Here is an 18,976-nt window from a genome sequence, read left to right as displayed (position 1 = left end):
ATTAAAGCACAATTATTCTAAAAAGTAATTTTTATATAGATAGTGCAGATTATTCAGAATATTCTGTGCAGTATATTTCAAAAGCAAAATTATTATTAAGTTATACGTTTCTTATAAAAATTATTAATATGTTAGAGTAATAGTCTTGTACACAAGACTATTACTCTACAGAAAAGTTTATTAACATTTTACCTGATTTGTGAAATTCTGAACTGGTCAATGTAGTTCTGAATGTATTTTGCGGACTAATTGCTCTTTCATCTGAACTGGTCAATGTAGTTCTCAATGTTTTCTGCGGAGGACTAATTGCTCTTACTGAAGACGTTGAAAAACTAATTCCATTAGATATACGTTTTGAAAAACTGTCAGCTGTTGATGTTGATGGTTGGCAGGAAGTGATCATAGATCTTGATAAATTACTATTTTTTGATGTTATTTTTAATGCAGGAAGAGATGGGATTTTATTGCATAATACCTCTTCATTGTTATCAGATTCTGAAGAATCTGAATAAATTCGAGGTCTTTTTAATCTTCTTTTTGGCCGTTGGTCTTCATGCAATTCTACATCAGTTTCTAGAGTAGACGTGAATTCAGCATCTATTAATCTTTTCCTCGCATCATTGTAAGAAGCTAAAATAATAGTAAAATAAACTATAAAATAATAATAAAATAAATTAAGAAACTAATAATAAAATCAACTATAGATTTTTAAAAAAGTTTAAAATTAAATATCATTAATTCAAAAATTGAAAGCGTTTATAATACAAAACAAATAAAAATTATTTATCTTAATTTGAAATAAAAATTATATTTATAAATATTTTAAGAAAGATTTGAGATAAATATATGTATATTGTTGTGACATCCGTTTTTGAAGAAATATATTGATTGACGATATGTGAACGAGGAACGGTTGTCGCGCACGAACGGAACGTTCAAAATCGTTCCGCGGATGCAACAATATATATATATATATGTAATTGCTAAATATATAATAATCTCTGACAGTATATAACAAAATTATACTATAAACATAAATAAAATGATATGTGGTATATATTGTGAAAAAAGAAAACTATAAAGATAAGAAATACTCTAATAAATAATAAATTAAGTTTCTAATATATGTTAAATCTTGGAAATAACTGTAAATAAAGCAAGTGTATAAATATTTTTACTTTTTTATAAAACAAAACAACTTTTATAAAACATAAACCAAAAATTTACCATATGTATGCAAGATTCTACATTTATATTTTTTCCAGTTTTTTTCCGGTAAAGAGCATTTTTCGATAGCCTTACGGATTTGTTTTGTGGAAATTTTTTGAGGCTACAAACAATACCATATTTCTTCCTCTTTTTCTAACCAAATATTAGGGACTACTTCAACTTCAGGTTTTTGTCCATAATTCATCGCAAATTCTATTAATGAATACATTTTATAATCTGAAATAAACAAAACATTAAACAGAATAAGCAGAAAGTGCTTATTGCATTTCATCAACAATTTTTTCTTCAATATAAAATTAATATTGCAGACATTTAAAATTAACTTTAAATTTTACAAAATAAAATAATATATACTCACATAAACCTATAAATAATATACGTATATAAAATTATATACAATAAAATAAAAGGAATACATTAACTACAATTCATGAAGAAGAGGAAACACAATGTAAGTTCCTTTTTCATATGCGGGTAATAATATGTTTTTATATTTTACTGATATAAAAGGGAATTCTTCTATATCAGGTGATATGTGAGACACCTTAAAAATATTCAATAATTTGGACGAACATGGATAATCATAAAATTCAGAAACTTTCAAGAATCGACGACAAATTATAGAATAAAATTAATCTTTCAAACACAGAATATTTACAATCTGAACAATAATATCTCCTTGTATTGAAACACAATTGTCAGGTGAAAAAATCGTCAAAACGCATGTCGGTGTTTTCAATTTCTTGTATTGTAAAATCAAGTCAGTTTTATCTCTAAGTGTAGGTCCTTCAAAATGTTTTTGCTTAGGTTCTAATTTAGTTATTGGTAATTCAGTCTTTGAATAATTAAATAATTCAGATATACGTCTACAAAGTTGTGCATGAGGATTTGCAGATGATCTTACAAGTTTTTTTAATTTTCCCAAATAATTTTCAAAGGGAAAACAATTAATTGTGTTTAAATTACCAAGATTCCTTACATCTGTTACTAAATGAATTAAACTGTGAAGATTATATGTCACTTCTTCTTTCCCATAGGATTTTTCAAAATACTTTACAAAATTATACAAAACTTCTTTTGCAAAGTCAATATGTTCAAAAATATGATTATCGTTACACAGAATTGTAATACCAACATGAAACATTAAAAAATGATTGTAAAGTTGTTTAGGCAAAATATTTATTAAAGAAACTGGACCCACGTATAACAAGAATAATCTAAACTCATTTGCTTTCCAACGATTTAAGTCCGATATAGCTCTACATTTTCTAGGAAATTCATGTACTATATAAGAAGACAACAAAATTAATCTATCTGATAAATTATTAATAGCTTTTCCAGATAATTTAAATGAAGGTTTTCCCTTTGATACCCATAATATTAACAACTTTTTCATTATACCTAAATATACCAAATGCATGGGATCTAATGGAAATTGATTCACTAAATCTAAGTTTAAATTCAATAATGGAGACCTTCCTTTATGATGTTCCTCTTGTACTTGTTTAGTAAAAGTTTCTTTTGTTCTAAGTTGTCCACTTTTACATGGAAAAATCATTTTATTAATGTATTTCCCTTCAATATCGCATTTTTCACACCCATGCCTAGAATTATGACCTACACAACATTTTAGAAAAGCTCGTGCAGGAGCATCACATATCAGAGACCTGATTCTAATTTGAAATAATTTATGATCTATTTCAATACTATTCTTTAATATATCATCATTAAGCTCGTGTATTAGATCTTGTAAATAACAATCAAGAGGTTCTGGCTTTCCTTTGCCAGTAAATAAACCTACAATAAATGGTTTATTTAATGAAGTTAAACTTAATGATCTACAAAGAATTGGCCAGACAACTATGTTGTTACTTTTAAACAAGGGTAACCCATCAATATTAAAATCTAAATCAATAATTTTTGAGCATGATTCTTCCTTTAATAGGAGATATAACTGCTTACGCATACCAAAATAAGTAAATTTTCCACTTTGCAAATCAATTGAATTTGTAGTTTTTGGAGTGTATAACAAAGACCTTCCAGATAATGGTACAGATATATCATAATGAAATTGTCTTAGTAATGACAATAATTCATCTAATGCTGATAATGTAATATTATGTGTTAGGGCCCAGTTTCTCAATTTATTCAGAAAATCATCAGATAATGTTTCGTTTTCTGAAAAATCATGTTTTTCAGTGATATATAATTCTGGAAATATTTCAAAATCTAAATCTTGATCTGAACCTAGTTCTAAATGCGAATCAATGATTGAATGTGACATTGATGATTTTGTCTCATTATTTCTAAAATTTAAACTAAAACCTAAATCTTCATCTATATTTAAGTTTAGTTCTAAGTGTGAGTCAATGACTGAATGTGTTGTCGATTTTGTTTCATTCCAATTGAGTTCATTTAATAACTCATGTACTTGTTTTTGTATATTCCTTTTAGTTTGTTTTTTGCCAAGAAATTTAACTTCTTTTTCTTTATCCATATTTAAACAAGAATATTTTTTCTGTTCTTTTGTTTTTTAACAAGTATTTTATGTAAGTATTATATGTGCGACAAAGATATATTTACATATATATTTTCCTGAAAAAATGACAACTATTTAATTAAGAAATGAAAAACACAATATAATTTGATTCTTAATATATACTGATACAATAAAAAATGTTAGATTAATCAGATTATGATTTCACACAAATTGATATCTTCTTATTAATTGTAAAATATTATTTGTAGATGTGATATTTGACGTCTAATCTCATATCTTTTTTTAGTATTAATATTGTGTTATAAATATACATATATATACATATATACAGAACAGTAAACTATAAAATTATTAAACCAATATACAACTTACCTTATTCGTCGTAAAAAAGAGATATTCTTTATATCAATATTTTCGCCGGACCGGCGTTTTGATCAACCTAACCTTTGTTATGATCTATGCACGAGAATTGATTAACTTTATAGTACACATTACTAGTATTTTTCTATCCTTTCACTACTAGTTTCACTTTTGCAATATTCACAAGTCGTTTGTATAATATTCACAATAAAAGTTTTCTTGTTTGAACAGCAAATATATGCAATAACTCTGCGATCATTCCAAATAAATGGAATATAACCTTAATACTTTTTGTTAGTAAGACAATGGAAAGAGGAAGAGAAAGAGAGAAAGAGAGAGAGAGAAAGAGAGAGAGAGAATCACCCCGCTATTCATTCCGATATTCATAGTCCATTATTTTTATTTCAAGATCGTTTTAAGTATAATATCTTAAGATATGTTATTACGATTCTGTGATTGAATTACAACACATTATTATTAAGACGGTCTTCAATATAAAATCGGACTATGAATATGAATATCTAAAATTAAAAATACATTAATTTTTTTAATTCAAAATTATATGTATATATATACACACACACATATATATATATATATATATATATATATATATATATAATTTTGAAATAAAACATTAATTTTTATTCTATTTAGGCCCGATATTGTACCAACATTATTTTGGATTTAAGTGCGACTTAAACATGTATCTATCTTTATTTTTCTTTCTAAATTAATAAAAACAGATATATATATATATATATATATATATATATATATATATATATTTAAGTCTCGTTTAAAGCCAAAATAATGTTGATGCAATCAGGCCTTATAGAAACGTAAAAAATACGTTTCTTAAACTATGGTTTTAAAAATGTTTCTGTTGAAACGTTTCTTATTGGTGTTTGACGGTTAAAAAATATTGGATACGTTTAGAAAACGTTTATAAAACGAACCTGTGCTACCTGGGTTATTTGCCGAAGGTAAGTGCAGTCAGAGACACGTTCTCTTGTAATCAAACTCCCTCGAACTTAGTCCAGTACACGTTGCGCGTCTATTTAAGTTAGGATTTAAGCTAAGAGAGAGGAACTAAAGAGAGCGAGAGAAGTTCTGGATGATGAATTTATCGAATCGCTATTACTATCGATCTTAGATCCAAGGAAGGTTTCCGACGCAAAATATTCTCGGTCGTGTTTTATTTTGACAGAATTTTTTGTAATTTTTTTATTTCCCCAGTTGCTGTGCTAATATCTGTAAAAACATTTGATTTGTAAAGTTACTCTCTTAAATTAAATCAATGTATTATCATTAAAAAACAGTTATTTTAATTATAAGTATAGAACTATAAATGAGTCAGTAACAGTCAGTCAGTATAATAATTTCAATTAGTAATATTTAAAAAAAATGTGTATTATATATTATAATATTATACGAGATAAATTTATACAGCAATATATTTTACTAAAGAAATATTTTAAAACCGTGTAATATGTACATATATAATTCTATCAATTTTTAAATATTAATTATATATAAAATTAAGTTAGAAAATTGACGAGTAAGAGCAAACGCTGTAGGTAGTGCGCAAACATTTATTCTAACAATGAGAAACAATTTAATCTATTCTCCTAACGTACGTTTCGGTCAATTTTATGACCTTTCTCAGCGCAAAAATACAAAAAGCAGATGAGAAAAATAAAAAAAAACACGGATTTTTTAAAGCTATATAACTGTACATTAACTTATCATTAATCGCCAGTAAATCATTATATGAGAGTTTAGGAAAGGTCGCTATTTAGTCACACGCTTAAAATTAAACATAAAGATATTGTTAATAAAATAAGAAATTGTTGAGTTGATGTGTTCTTCCTTTGGTTAGTAGATGTGACCAAGAAGTGACACATAGTTTGACTCGTCAAATTTTAAAATCAAATAATAGGTTGGAAACCTGTATTGAAGTAATTAAAAATCAACTCACAATTTCACTAGTTAATAACAGAAAAATTTATAGAAGAGACACTGTGTTGAATTGTAACTTACATAATTGTTCCAAAATTTTTTTAACTATAAAGATGTTTAACGATGGACTAATCTTACAATAATGGTAAAAGAGTCGACAGTTATAAACTTTGAAATCATGAATAATAACAAACAAAGTTATTCAGATTGTTTAGATTTTCGGCAATTTGTCTATAATGTTTAGATATGTAGAATTTAAACATTACCGAAACGTACGTTAGAAGAATAGATTAAATTGTTACTCATTGTTCAAATAAATTTTTGCGCATTACCTACAGCGTTTACTCTTACTCGCCAATTTTTTAACTTAATTTTAAATATTATAAAGAGTAAGCTCTTACATATTATATTTAATTTATTAATTATATATGTTTTATTCGAGATATGTACATATGTTTTTTTCCAAAAAATAGCAATTAAAAATAAATAAAAAAAGCCTTAAAAGCTACATTTTATAAACATGTGAGAACAATTATTATTGATTTTTTAGTGAAATCATACTGCAAAATGCAAAGGACTTTATCGAATTCCAACAGAACAGACTTATCAGAATTCCAACAAAATATTCATTTACCTTTGATGAAATCTTGTGGCATCGTTTTAATTAGTGACATTTTCAATCATGTTTATTTTGATTCAATAACAATCGGATCTCATATTCGATTGAGAAAAATTCTGTCGATAATAATCCGAAAAAATGGACGTCAATTCGATGATATGATTTCAGCAAATATCTGAGGCAAGAAACGAAGTCGACTGTATCGGATGCCGAAAAACTGTGTTGCTCGAACAACAGTGATTGGATGAATGAAAGTTCAAGTAACAATGTGGCTCTTCATGATTCGCATCCACAGTCGTTTCTGACAATAGTACCCGTGGAAACTGATCATTCGAGGATAGAATCGCATATCACGGGAATCGAAATTGCGACCATAGAGAACTCTTCGAGCTCCAGTGACACGAACAGCGACGTCCCGTTCAAGATAAAATTGGGATATCAAGACGTCACATCGTCGACTGATCTTACGCCTTATAGTTCCAGTGATGCTGTTAAAGCAAAAAATGCCACCTTTAAGGTACTCGATAATTGTTTAAAGCAGTCTTTAAACGACATCGCGCGCAGGCAATCGAATCGCACTCAAATTTTCGAGATCTTGAGGAATAAGGCAAAATATACCGAACGCGCGGTTCGAACGGGCATCGAGATTGACGATTACGAGAAATATCGCACCAAGATATCGCCGCCGACGAACGAATTCTGGAAATACGTGACGTTTCCCACGGATTCACCGCTAACTATCTCCGGCATTGGGAAGCGAGTTTATCGATTAAATGAATTCAAGAAGAGTCTCCGGAAGTCGCGAAAACGTGCGAAATCAGATGGCAATGTTAACGAAAACTTGAGGCAATTTTACGGCGTCGAGAAAAACGAAGCAGGCGTAAAGTGAGTAATCTTATTTACGAGAAATTATCTTTTAATTTAAAAAGTCAAGATTCTGTTTCACAGAATGTTGTAGAGATGAATGAACGTGACACATAATCTCCAGTTTTTTTTTTTTTTTTAAATATATATATATATAAATTTAAAATAATTTGAAAATAAGTTTCTAAAGTTGTAGAGTTTTTTTTAAACTAATGATTTTCTTCTTCTATTTATTTTCAGAAAATATACGAGCGACAGAAATAATATCGCGATCGAGCGCGATGGAAAAAAAGTGACAGGATGACTGAGAAGAAATACAATACACGTCATTTTTGCAGTTTCTGCAACGTCCTTGCACAATTTTATCATCCGACGGGCCGAGCTTTACTAAACGGACAACGCTCGCATATATTTTGCGACAAATCTCAATAAAATTGATCTTTCAATATATTTTCCGGCGTTATTCTCGTACGAGCGACATTTGCACGAAACGGTTTCAAACGATTTTTGTACGTCGATTTCGCACACACTAGTAAATCCGTATATACGACAAATTTATATATTTTTCCCTTCCGTTTCCACTGACGCGGTTGATTTAAACGTATTATTATTATATAGGATGCGTAAACATTTGTGCAAAAGAACAATATTACCGGCATAATTAAATCGTTCAATTGTTGTCAATTGCAAAAGAGATTGCTCGAAAATTCATTGTCCCTTCCTACGTAGTTGGAATTGCGCAATGCAATGTAAATCATGTAATGGTGGCGTGGTTTATTTTATTTTACCCTCTCGTAATGTTTCCCCCGTTACCTGTTGTTCTCGCAAAGCACCAGTTACTCCAACGAACGGAACGTGGAACACGTTCGATCGACAGCGGCACGTACGATTGCGCCACGACGTTTCAATATATCTATTCTCGATACCGGGGAAATATCGTCGTCTATCCCGCACATGTTGCACGCGGAAATATACGAAGAATTCGCGGCCCCATAAGGATCAGAATTTATACGATGCGATGGAATACGGCATTATATATTCGGCATCGGTAACAATTGCGAGCTACGCGACCGAATTATGAGTCGAGGCAAGTTGAGAGTTTAATAAAAGCGAATTAGTTTTACCGTCGTCGCATCTCGATTAACGCAAAACGCGCGTACTAATTTATGAAATAGCCGCGAGTCGCGGTGTTGTTTTTGCAAATGACATACGGCTTTGATTTTAATCGCGTGTGAATAAAAATAAAAACAACGTTTCATCCAGAATGCCATTCGGAATTCCTAAATAGGAATTTTTGAATTAATTTAATAAATGTAACGGAGAATCCAAACGAGCGACCGGCGAGAAACATTACTTTTAATAATCGAACCCGCGGATCAATCAGAAACATGATAAAGAAGTTTGAAACTTATAACAGACACTCGTGTAAGGGGGAGCGTAGGAACGGAAGGTGCGGAGAAAAGTAAGCTGAGAAACTAATCATGACCGCGAATTCAATCGCGGGATTTCCATGGAATCACTGTTCGGAATCGCGGCGTCGCTGCCAGACGCGCGCGGATCCTCTCGCTCCTAATATTAATTTCAATCTACATAAATGCATAATAATAAATTCAATAGCGGCTCTCGCGGATGTGCGCAATGTTGCCGAATCGGATATTACAGCATTCGGAAAATTCTTCTCGCGTTTGCGCGACCGCGTTTGTTCGGCTCTCGTTTTGCCCGAGTGTAATTTCTCTTCTTCTTAGACAAAGGAGTTTTGCATTAAGAATACAGCATAATTTTTAATTAAAAAATTGCAAAACTTTTAATAAATCTCATAAAGATTTATAATCGGTCTTTTTATTATTATTATCATTGTCGATAATACATTGAGAGATTTTCGCTTTATTAAAAAAATCATAAAAAAGCAAGCTTCTCCTTATAAATAAAATCCAAAAACTAATTGCCAATTCATCTCTCTCTCTCTCTCTCTCAATCATCGTCTTTTAGGAATTAAACTTTTATGTCGCTTCTAATTATGCTTCTAGTTATAAGTTGTATAAGCAATTATTTATAATGAGACTGGCTTGAAGCAAGAGTTAATTTGTTCCTTCTTTGTATTATATCATATTATTCATATTAATTTAGATTTAAAAATGATAAAGAAAGTTGTAATTACTTCGAATTGCAGTATTTAAAGTTTTTATTTATTTTATTATCTTTTAATCATTTTTTTTAATTCTATTTTTCTCTTTTTGATATTTTAATTTTTTAATGTCTTCTAAAATTAAATTTTTCGCCATTCAAGCTTTTAATCTTTAGGAATTTTTGAGATCGTGAAATTTTACGTCACGTCATTTCTTTGTTAGATTTTTCTGAATTTCAACACTTAAAATTTTCGAACAATGAGGAAAGTAACGGGAAAATATATAATCAATAAGAGATAGGTTTGATAATATCATAAATTAAAATTCTAGTAATCACAATTCTTGAATTCTTTTCGCCACTTCTTTATTATATATAATTATGTTCTAATTTTTTCTTAATTTTTGAAGAATTAAATTGGCGGTCAAATTGTTAGCTCAAAAATTTTGGAAAATCTTGAAATTACGATATTTGAAATTTTAATTCATATTTTTTTGGACTACTTTTTTAAATTATATATTTCAATTATCAGAAATTTAAATTTTAATGATTTGCAAAGTATCAACATTAGTAAATTTCATTTTTCTAACTAATCGGCGGTCCATAAATACCGATAGTTGATAGTTTAGAGACTCTGCCTCTAAAAAAGTTGTTGTCCTCGTTTGTTGATTAAATTTTTCTAATACTCTTCTTTTGGGAACAATTTTTCACAAATCAAATTATTAAACTTAAGAAAATTTTAGAATTCTAATTGTACATTATGCTACCTGTTTACTGATTATGTTCTTTTGATATTTTTTTTATTTTTTATTTATTTCTTTGTTGAGTCTGTTCTCTTAATATTTTGTCGATTTTCACACTTTCCCACTTTCTAGGAATTCTTGTAATTACGATTATGTTTATTTTTTACATTATTAAATTGTTTTGATATCTTGTCTATTTTTTAAAAGTTTTCTCTTAATAGTTTTGACAATTTAAATTTTTTCACCTTGGATTTTTAATGAATACGCTCTTACGCAATATCATATTTGTTTTGCTTTTCTTCGCATTCGGTTTTTCATTTATTTATTTTCATTGATAAAATGATAAGCAGATATTAATATTATTAATAAAGAAACTTAACAACGTAACAAAGAGAAATATATATCATTAGTAATAAATTACACACTATGTGTCAATTTAATTACGATACCTAAGCAGATAATATTATTAATAAAAGAAAACGTCATACAAATATTAATAGCGTATACATTACCAGTATGTATCAATTTAATTACAATACCTGCGTCTTTTTCGATTCTTCTATCGAAATGAATTACATATATTACGTTTATTCAACGAAATAATCGTTTTATTAGCTATAACATAATGCATTTTAATATACTACTAATTAATAAATGGTGGATTAATGACGATAATATTATAATTAATGTATAACAAAACCCACATCAGAAATATAGTGATATGTGATAATCAAATTTAATACGACTGATCGTTTAACTTTTTAGCTGAATGAAACACAATTTCATTTTGATTTCTCTTAGAAATATAATTATTAAACGTTCACTTTTTTATGATGCAAAACTCTATCTTAAGAATCTCATCCGACAAGCTTTCGAAACTTGAGATTCAAGTAACGACTACAAATACGGGCCTTAAAGACTTTGCAATGCGTAGATAATTGTTACTTCGTAGGGTTGATTATAGTAATTTTCCTTGCTTCACCCAATTTCCCTTTCTCGCGCTCGTCTCTTTATAACTCCGGCATGGAAATTAACTTCAAGCTTCGTATCGCGTTCGGCAAAGACCAGCGAGAGATTATGAGAGTCGCGGGATAAAAGCAAGGGTAATATTTCAGTTGCTTTTTTACGCTTTCGTTATTTTATTTTGTAACAGAAGAATATCTTGAGTCTCATGATTATTAAAAACACCACTCCTTCAAAAAATGAATCAGTGATAATGTCACCGTTTGAAACAGTAACAAGATCTCATCAAAGATCAATTTTCACTGGAAAATCAACTATTATTTAATTTTTTATTATTTACAATATCATATTTATAACTGACACTGGTTATCAATGATATTACACGAATTTTATTTAAGAAAACAGGATCGAATTAATAGTCTGCTATTATTTATAGAAATTATTTATTCGTGTTTAAAAATATCTGCAAAATTTTAATCTGAAAATACAATTATCTCTTTATTTATTCAATTTGGCACGTTTATTCGCTATTTATATCTAACAAGTTATTTTAAAATCCCGATGAATGTCTTCCCGATAATTTGGCCTTTGATATATTAGTGAGTTTTAATTACTCGGAATGGTTCTCGTTTGTACGTTTCACAGTCGTTGTCGATGAATAAATATAAAGGTATCGTGGACAAATATTAGCATTGTATCGACATACATGATATTATCTCGCGATTCCTCGAGTTTAATCTTAAGGTTCGCGGCTGTTTCAATTTTCAACAATCTCGCAGTTTTCCAGAACCGAAAATTCGAGATGCGATTACGGCAGCTGTGGATATGAATTTCGTATTGGAACGAATGCAAATTTTTTTCGTTGCTATTGCGGAAATGGATCTTTGCTATGGTAATGGAGTTCATTCAGCTCTCGATAATCACAATGTAAAACGTAAAAAGTAAGTTCTAGTAATCGAGGAATAAAATCAAGGGCAATTATTGACAAAAAATCGCATCCTCCACGAATTATACTTGAATGTTAGATAGTGATCGTTAATAGATTATAGTTCTAGCAAATCAAATAGTAGAATACTTTTTAACATCATGTGAAATTTTTATTTGAATAAATAGACAAATAATGTGTTGAAATAAAAATTTATATTCTTATAATAAATTAAGGTGAACAATTGTGAAAGATATTGAAACAGAAGAATATTAAATGCTGTAATAAATAATCAGGCGCATCTGCAATAGCCAAGATAAATTCAACCTCGATAAGCTATTTAAAATAAGCATTTTTATCTTTATATTTGTTATTTTTACGACTTTTTACAAAGTTATATTTTTTCTCGGTTATAAAAAAACGTTTAAAATGATATAAATATAATTGCTAATTTCATATTCATAATTTTAAAAAAAAGTTATAAATTATTAAAATTCTCTCCCCCCATCTTCCAAAAAATATATAAAGATAAAAAAATTGATGTTGAATAATTTAATGATAATTAAATGTCTGTCTGGTATATAAATACACGATTATTTAAAATGCTTTTATTGTTTTGTATCTTCTTTCAATATCCTTTGTATTTTTACATAGTTTTATTATTAAAAAAAAATATATTTTTTATCAAACAAAAACCCCTTGTGTCTGAATGAAAATTTTACACACTGCTAAAAAGTATCCTATTTTTCGATTCGTTAGATACCCATGATCCCACAAGGAATAGACCTTCCAGCGTTTGACACATCAAACATTCCCCGCATAACAGACATCCTCCGTCAAAAGGTCCTCGCTTGAATCGATCGATCAGAATCGCTCGATCGAGTGGGGAGAGCGAACGCGGCGATCGCGAACAGCTCATCTTAATCACCGATTCATCACTCGCCATTGCCTCTCGAGGCACTCGCGCGTGAACCTAACCAGATAGACGATACATCGACCGTACCAAACGCGCCTGCACCAGCCTCCACGAGCCGATCTAATAGATCCGGTACGGGCCGACGAAGAGGCAGAGGTATGGACAATCTCGGCCGGTCCGGCTACTACACCGGGTTAATGACTGCCTGCCCGGCCGCTCCCTTCGGTCTCGGGGAGGAATGTGTGCGAGAGAACGGGGGAAGGAGGCACAGGAACCGAGAGGAAGCGAGAGGGACTTAAGGCCGGTTCGGGGGAGGATGGCTCGAATTGATACCAACGTTCTCGCTGACGTGGACACGGCGGAGCCGACCCGCAGCTCCGCTCGCCGATAACAACCCTTAAATCATTCCTAACCGGGGGGGTAGTCGCCACCCATCTCCACACCTTCCTACTCTCCCTCCTGCTCGCGCCATTCTTCGCTCGATGCGTTTTTCTACTTAGGGAGAATCGATGACATCAAGAAAATAGTTGATTTGCGGGCCAGTAACCTTTTGAAATGAACCGATTCTTGCATCGAATATGTATTCATTACTTTATATTAATTAACAAAAAACGCTTATCCTCGGAATATTGAAGGGAAGGTAACTCTGAAAATTAGCGAGTTCAGGTAAGCATGATTTAGATAAGCATTTTTATTCTTTTTATTTGATAATAATAAGCAAGGAAAAAAAAAACGAAAACAATGAATCTAAAATCTCTTACATATCACACATGAGATTAAGCGAAATATTTATTAAAAAATTTTATGTCTCAATTAATAATGCAGCTTACGCAATGTTCCTGTCAGTTTGCGTTCGGATGGTCTATCTTCGATAACGAATCTAAGCGACAGAGTCGATCAACGAAGCGTTAATCGCGCGCAAAAGTGTCTATTGTTTAGATCGAGGACCGCAACCGAGAGCACGTCGGAGGTGTCGACGAGCGGTGAGAGGGAGTTAGCGCGACCGTTTGCCATCATCCCCTTCATCCGCTTCCCCCGCAGGCGAAGATGCGTTGGCCCGTGAACTCGCCGATAATGCAGAATTATAGCCCACCGCTGGATCCTCCCTTTTCGAGCCAGTCGTGCGACTACGAAACCATACCTATCACACTCGCGCGAGGGATCGGTGAGGTTTGCACGCACGCATTACACCCCGATGATTACACGTCCCCGGATTTCACCCCTTTCTGCGACGTATATGACGCGTCCAGTATATATCTATCCGTAAGAAACGTAAGATTTTTTTTTAAATTTTGTATTATTTATTTTTGCAAAGATAGTTGATAATACCCAGAATCGAATCGAAGGAAGAAAAAAAAAACAGGCTCACAATGTAATAATTATTATAAGCAATTACTCTCGCATTTTTATGTGTTATAAAAATTGACTCTCAATCAATCAAGGAAGATTTAATCAGATTACGATGTGAAAGGATGGAGAGATGCATCTTTTTCTTAAATTGTGTTTTTCAATCTGTAATCTAGCGTTTGTCATAAATATGTGTATATGATTATACTTAATCGCGGGAAATCAAATAAACTTTCCGACGATACGTTCTGTCTTTTTTTTTAGACGCAATAAAGGAAAATTGCAATTATTTCAAATTAAAGAGACACGTACGTTTAATACGTTTTAAAAAGTTTGCGGCCAAAGCGCACATGGCAAGTTGGGATTACTCTTTCTCCGCGATTTTCTCGACAACACTCTCCATAATATGTCTAGCATACTGAATTAGGAAGTTTTCGCTTCGCGCTGCTATTTCTCTTTCGTGCCGAAAGCAGTCAAGCGATACACGCTTTTCGATCTCGGATTAATAATCTTCCTACAGAGATGGGATTTAGTTGCAACTTTTGTCTCAATTTGAGTGGTTGACGCCATTTGTTCTTCCTTATCGCTCGTATATTAATTAAGCGTAATTAAGGTGCGCGACACTCAAGCTTCAAGAATCGTAAGTTCATTCATAATACACTTATACTCTCTTAGATATTTTCGCATAGATACTTTCTCTCTCTCTCTCCTTTTAACTGAAATAAGTTTGCATGGAAAGACACTTAAAAATTTTATGTCAACAATAGTTTCAAAGACGTAAAAATTTATATCATAACTATATAGTACAGATTTCTCACCGATTTATAACCAATTATTATTTTATGCATTATTTCAATATGTACTGCAAAAATAAATTTTATAAATATAATTTAACTTCACAATTCAATATGACCGCAATAATGAATTAAAAGCTTTGAATTTTTTCATTATTATAGAAAATGTACGTAACTAATAATAAAGAAAAATAGAGTTTTTATTTTATTAATAAAATAAAATAATTTATTTAAAAAAAGTTAACGTGATCTAGCGGTATGATCACATTATATGTAACACGAGTGTTCCTGAAACTGAGTGTCGGAGATTGTTAACATGCGAGGAGTAAGGGGGTGAGGACAGTGGTGGGTCAACCACGAAAATTGGATTGCAGCTAAATTCCATCTCTGTTCCATTAGATAGCATCGATTGATTCATATTTAGTTTTTCATTTGTTACAATGTTTCCAAAAACGAGACCTGTTTTTCATGATAGTTTTATTTATTTTCTCTTTTTCATTATTTAATTCTGGAATACTCTAGAAAGCGAATAAAAGCATTTATGGCATCCATTGTTCCTAGAATTCAGCGGTGGAGAAAGGAACGGGAGACGGTATACAAGATGAAGGTTCGATGTGTATAATTCGGGGATACTTGGGTTCCCCGGGGACCAACTAGTGACCGAGATTGTTGGAATCACTGGCTGTTCTCCAGGGGACAATCTCTAGCACAAGTTTCACCCCTTATTACTAATAGACTTATACGTATAACACATGCTTGTCTTTTTATAGAGACGAGGCAATTTCAATCATTATACACTATTAATTGAACAGACGTATTCTTTTAATAATTTAAAATAAAAATTCTATAATAAATTGGTTTGACAATTCAAATAAATACATATTTTACATATCGGTTCAATTAATAATTGTGATAGAATAATCGTATCAATTAAATCAATAAATATATTTTTTATATATGTATTATAGTTTTGAGTAATGTAGTAAGAATAACTAATATAATGTGCCGTTTTTACTTCGTGATTCTATTGATTATTTCCTGCTGCTCCGTTTTGCTTATTCCCCTTTTCCCTTATCTGAACTTAGGCGGATTGACAATAATTAATTACACTATAGGGACCATTTTATATGCGATTAATATGAGCCACGCGTATGTCTTTATAGCCGTTATCTATTTAGCTATATCTTCCCTCCCTAAATTTATCGCTCCGTCGTTTCTCGATGCTTTCATTTATACATTAGTTTGATATATGATGTATATAATTTTTATTATAGTAATATTTTATTATAGTAAATTATTTATTATAGTAAAATTTTATTAATGTAATATCATACATGCACACGGGGAGAATTGTTTTTTTAAAATTGTTATCCTAAAAATTATAATAATCATGGGACAATATGACTTTTTATAGTGTTTTATACAATTTTATTTTACCTTTTTTTAATTATTAATATGTACAATAATAATAATGCATTTGATTAAATTTTGTTAAAGTACCTATTAAAGCAAAAAAAAATCAATGATTTATTAATAATTAATTAAGTTTTAACACATCTTGCGCGGGAAGCGACTAAAGTCGTTTTGTACGGGAAAACACCCGCGCAAGATGTGTTAAAAAGGTTAAAAAGCTTGTAAACTTTTATTTTTTTTTAATTAAAAAAATGTGAAGTAGTAATAAAAATATAAAATATACTATAAAAATTTCATAAATGTACTGTATTTCATAAATCAAATATTTTTGGTTACTCATTGAAAATATTGAAAAAAGTCTACAATTCATATTTATAAAGAAATATGTGAAAATATTTTACCATGCACAAAGCTATCTATAATATTTACATAGATGCCAAGGTTACTAAAAATATGAGAAAATTTATAGTAAAATTTACGTTAAAATGTAACGAAAAATTTTCTCCGTATATATAATTTTTACTCGACATATATAATTTTGCCTATTTGCTTTAACAATTTATCTCTTTCAAGTAGAGTCCATAAAGCGTGTCGGAAAACTTTGAAGAATTATTAACCCGGGATTGAAATTGAGAATTATATACAATACTCTCGGTGCCATCATATATACGAGATTCATCGGGATCGCCAACGAGTTTAATCCCGAATTCGCAGACGATTGATTGCACCGTGTGCGTGTGAAATGGCTCTAGCGGCCAAAGATACGCTCGAATGGTCTATCGGTCTAGCTCCGAAAGATCTCCATAAAGCGACATAGACGTCAATGGTTCCGCTATTCAAAGACCGTTATTGAAATTCGACTCATCGAATTTAAAAAAGCAATTTCGAAGCACAAATATACGCATGCTTAGATTATCTCGAAATCGTAGATATAAAACGAAATACTTTTTAAAATATATTTAATTTACAAATATAATCGATCATTCTACGTAAAGCAAGGATGTGCATGATTAGCGGAGTTTTTAAATGAGTAACGAAAAAAAAAAGGGCGAAACGTCAAAAATCCGGCTATGTGGACATCGATTTTTTTAAACCGTTGAATCGGGACGAAAAAATATTTCGTTCAGCGACGATACGGTAAAACGGCAGTAAACCACGGCATAGTATTACACGGTAAAAGATTCGGTAAAACCAGAGTCGAACGTGCGGAAAACCTATAGAATCTTTTTACCGGAGTGCCGCTCGTTAAGCTCTTTTGAAAACGAATAAAAATTACGCTCGTGGATCTCTAAATTCCTTCTACCGGCAAAAAGCAAAACTGCGGTTGGGCGATCTTTTTTTACGCTCTCTCCCGGCGCATCTATATCATCACTATTAAAGTATTATATTTGACGTCGCGTAATTTCTTGATAAACGGCTTCGACGACGTCAATGGCGGCGAAAGGATAAGAAGGGTAACTCTTTTGAATGAAAATCTCTGTGGAATGCTCGAAATTTCGAATGTGGACCAGAGAAAATTCTCCAATTATGAATATTTCGGCGGGGTACAACCTGTACCTTCCCTCTTTCCTCTGCCTCTAGGGGGTGACCCGCGGAGGCGCGAGGGTTTCGGTTCGGTCAGTGGGAACACGAAAGGGAAGAGGAGGGCGTCGGGTTGGACGTGGACGTGGAAGAGGGCGGTTTTCAAAGGGTATGGGTCCGGCGTAGAGACAATAGTAGGCGGACAAAAGCATGATATACGGCGACCTCGGAGAGCAGTGGTATTAAAATCATATTTTTAAGCTCTCTCTTTCCCCCCCCCCCCCACTCTCTCTCTTTCTCTCTCTCTCTCTCTCTCTCTCTCTCTCTCCATCCCTATCGCGAGAGAGGCATGAGAACAGCGCTACCCTTACCCGATGGGCCCGCCCGTCTCTTTTACCACCAACCGATCCCTATTCCGCACAATCCCACGCCATGGACCGCGAAATGGAGCGCGGAGGAGCGCTGTCTTTGCGAAGCGCGCGGCACCGTCAGATTTAATTGGATTCGTCGGCTGTAATTAATGCGCCCCAACATCAGCTAAGACGGATTGTATAGATTTACTTTCAATATCATTTTCGCGATATAACTGAGTCTTTTCAGTTCTTCCGTAAAAAAAATCTGCGAGTCGTGCATTCTTACTGACTCTTTTCTGTCATGTTCTCATTTATATCCTACAACACTATAATATAATAATA

General features: G+C 31.6%; 1 protein-coding gene and 1 pseudogene across 1 annotated transcript in view; one reads left to right on the top strand and one right to left on the bottom strand.

Moving 5' to 3' along the window:
- Positions 1-1,564, bottom strand: part of LOC140665532 (uncharacterized) — a 3,122-nt pseudogene extending 1,558 nt beyond the window's left edge.
- Positions 1-8,187, top strand: part of LOC140665530 (uncharacterized) — a 12,210-nt gene extending 4,023 nt beyond the window's left edge. The window contains exons 3-4 of the mRNA XM_072891734.1: positions 6,840-7,556; positions 7,776-8,187. Coding sequence (XP_072747835.1) covers positions 6,840-7,556; positions 7,776-7,839 — 781 coding nt within the window. The 3' untranslated portion in view covers positions 7,840-8,187. The remainder of the gene's footprint in view (positions 1-6,839; positions 7,557-7,775) is intronic.
- Positions 8,188-18,976: the final 10,789 nt, after the last annotated feature.

Source organism: Anoplolepis gracilipes, chromosome 5 (assembly GCF_047496725.1).
Source record: "Anoplolepis gracilipes chromosome 5, ASM4749672v1, whole genome shotgun sequence".
Taxonomy (NCBI): Eukaryota; Metazoa; Arthropoda; class Insecta; order Hymenoptera; family Formicidae; genus Anoplolepis; species Anoplolepis gracilipes.
Note: the sequence above shows the minus strand (reverse complement) of the source record. Positions and strands in the feature narration are given on the sequence as shown.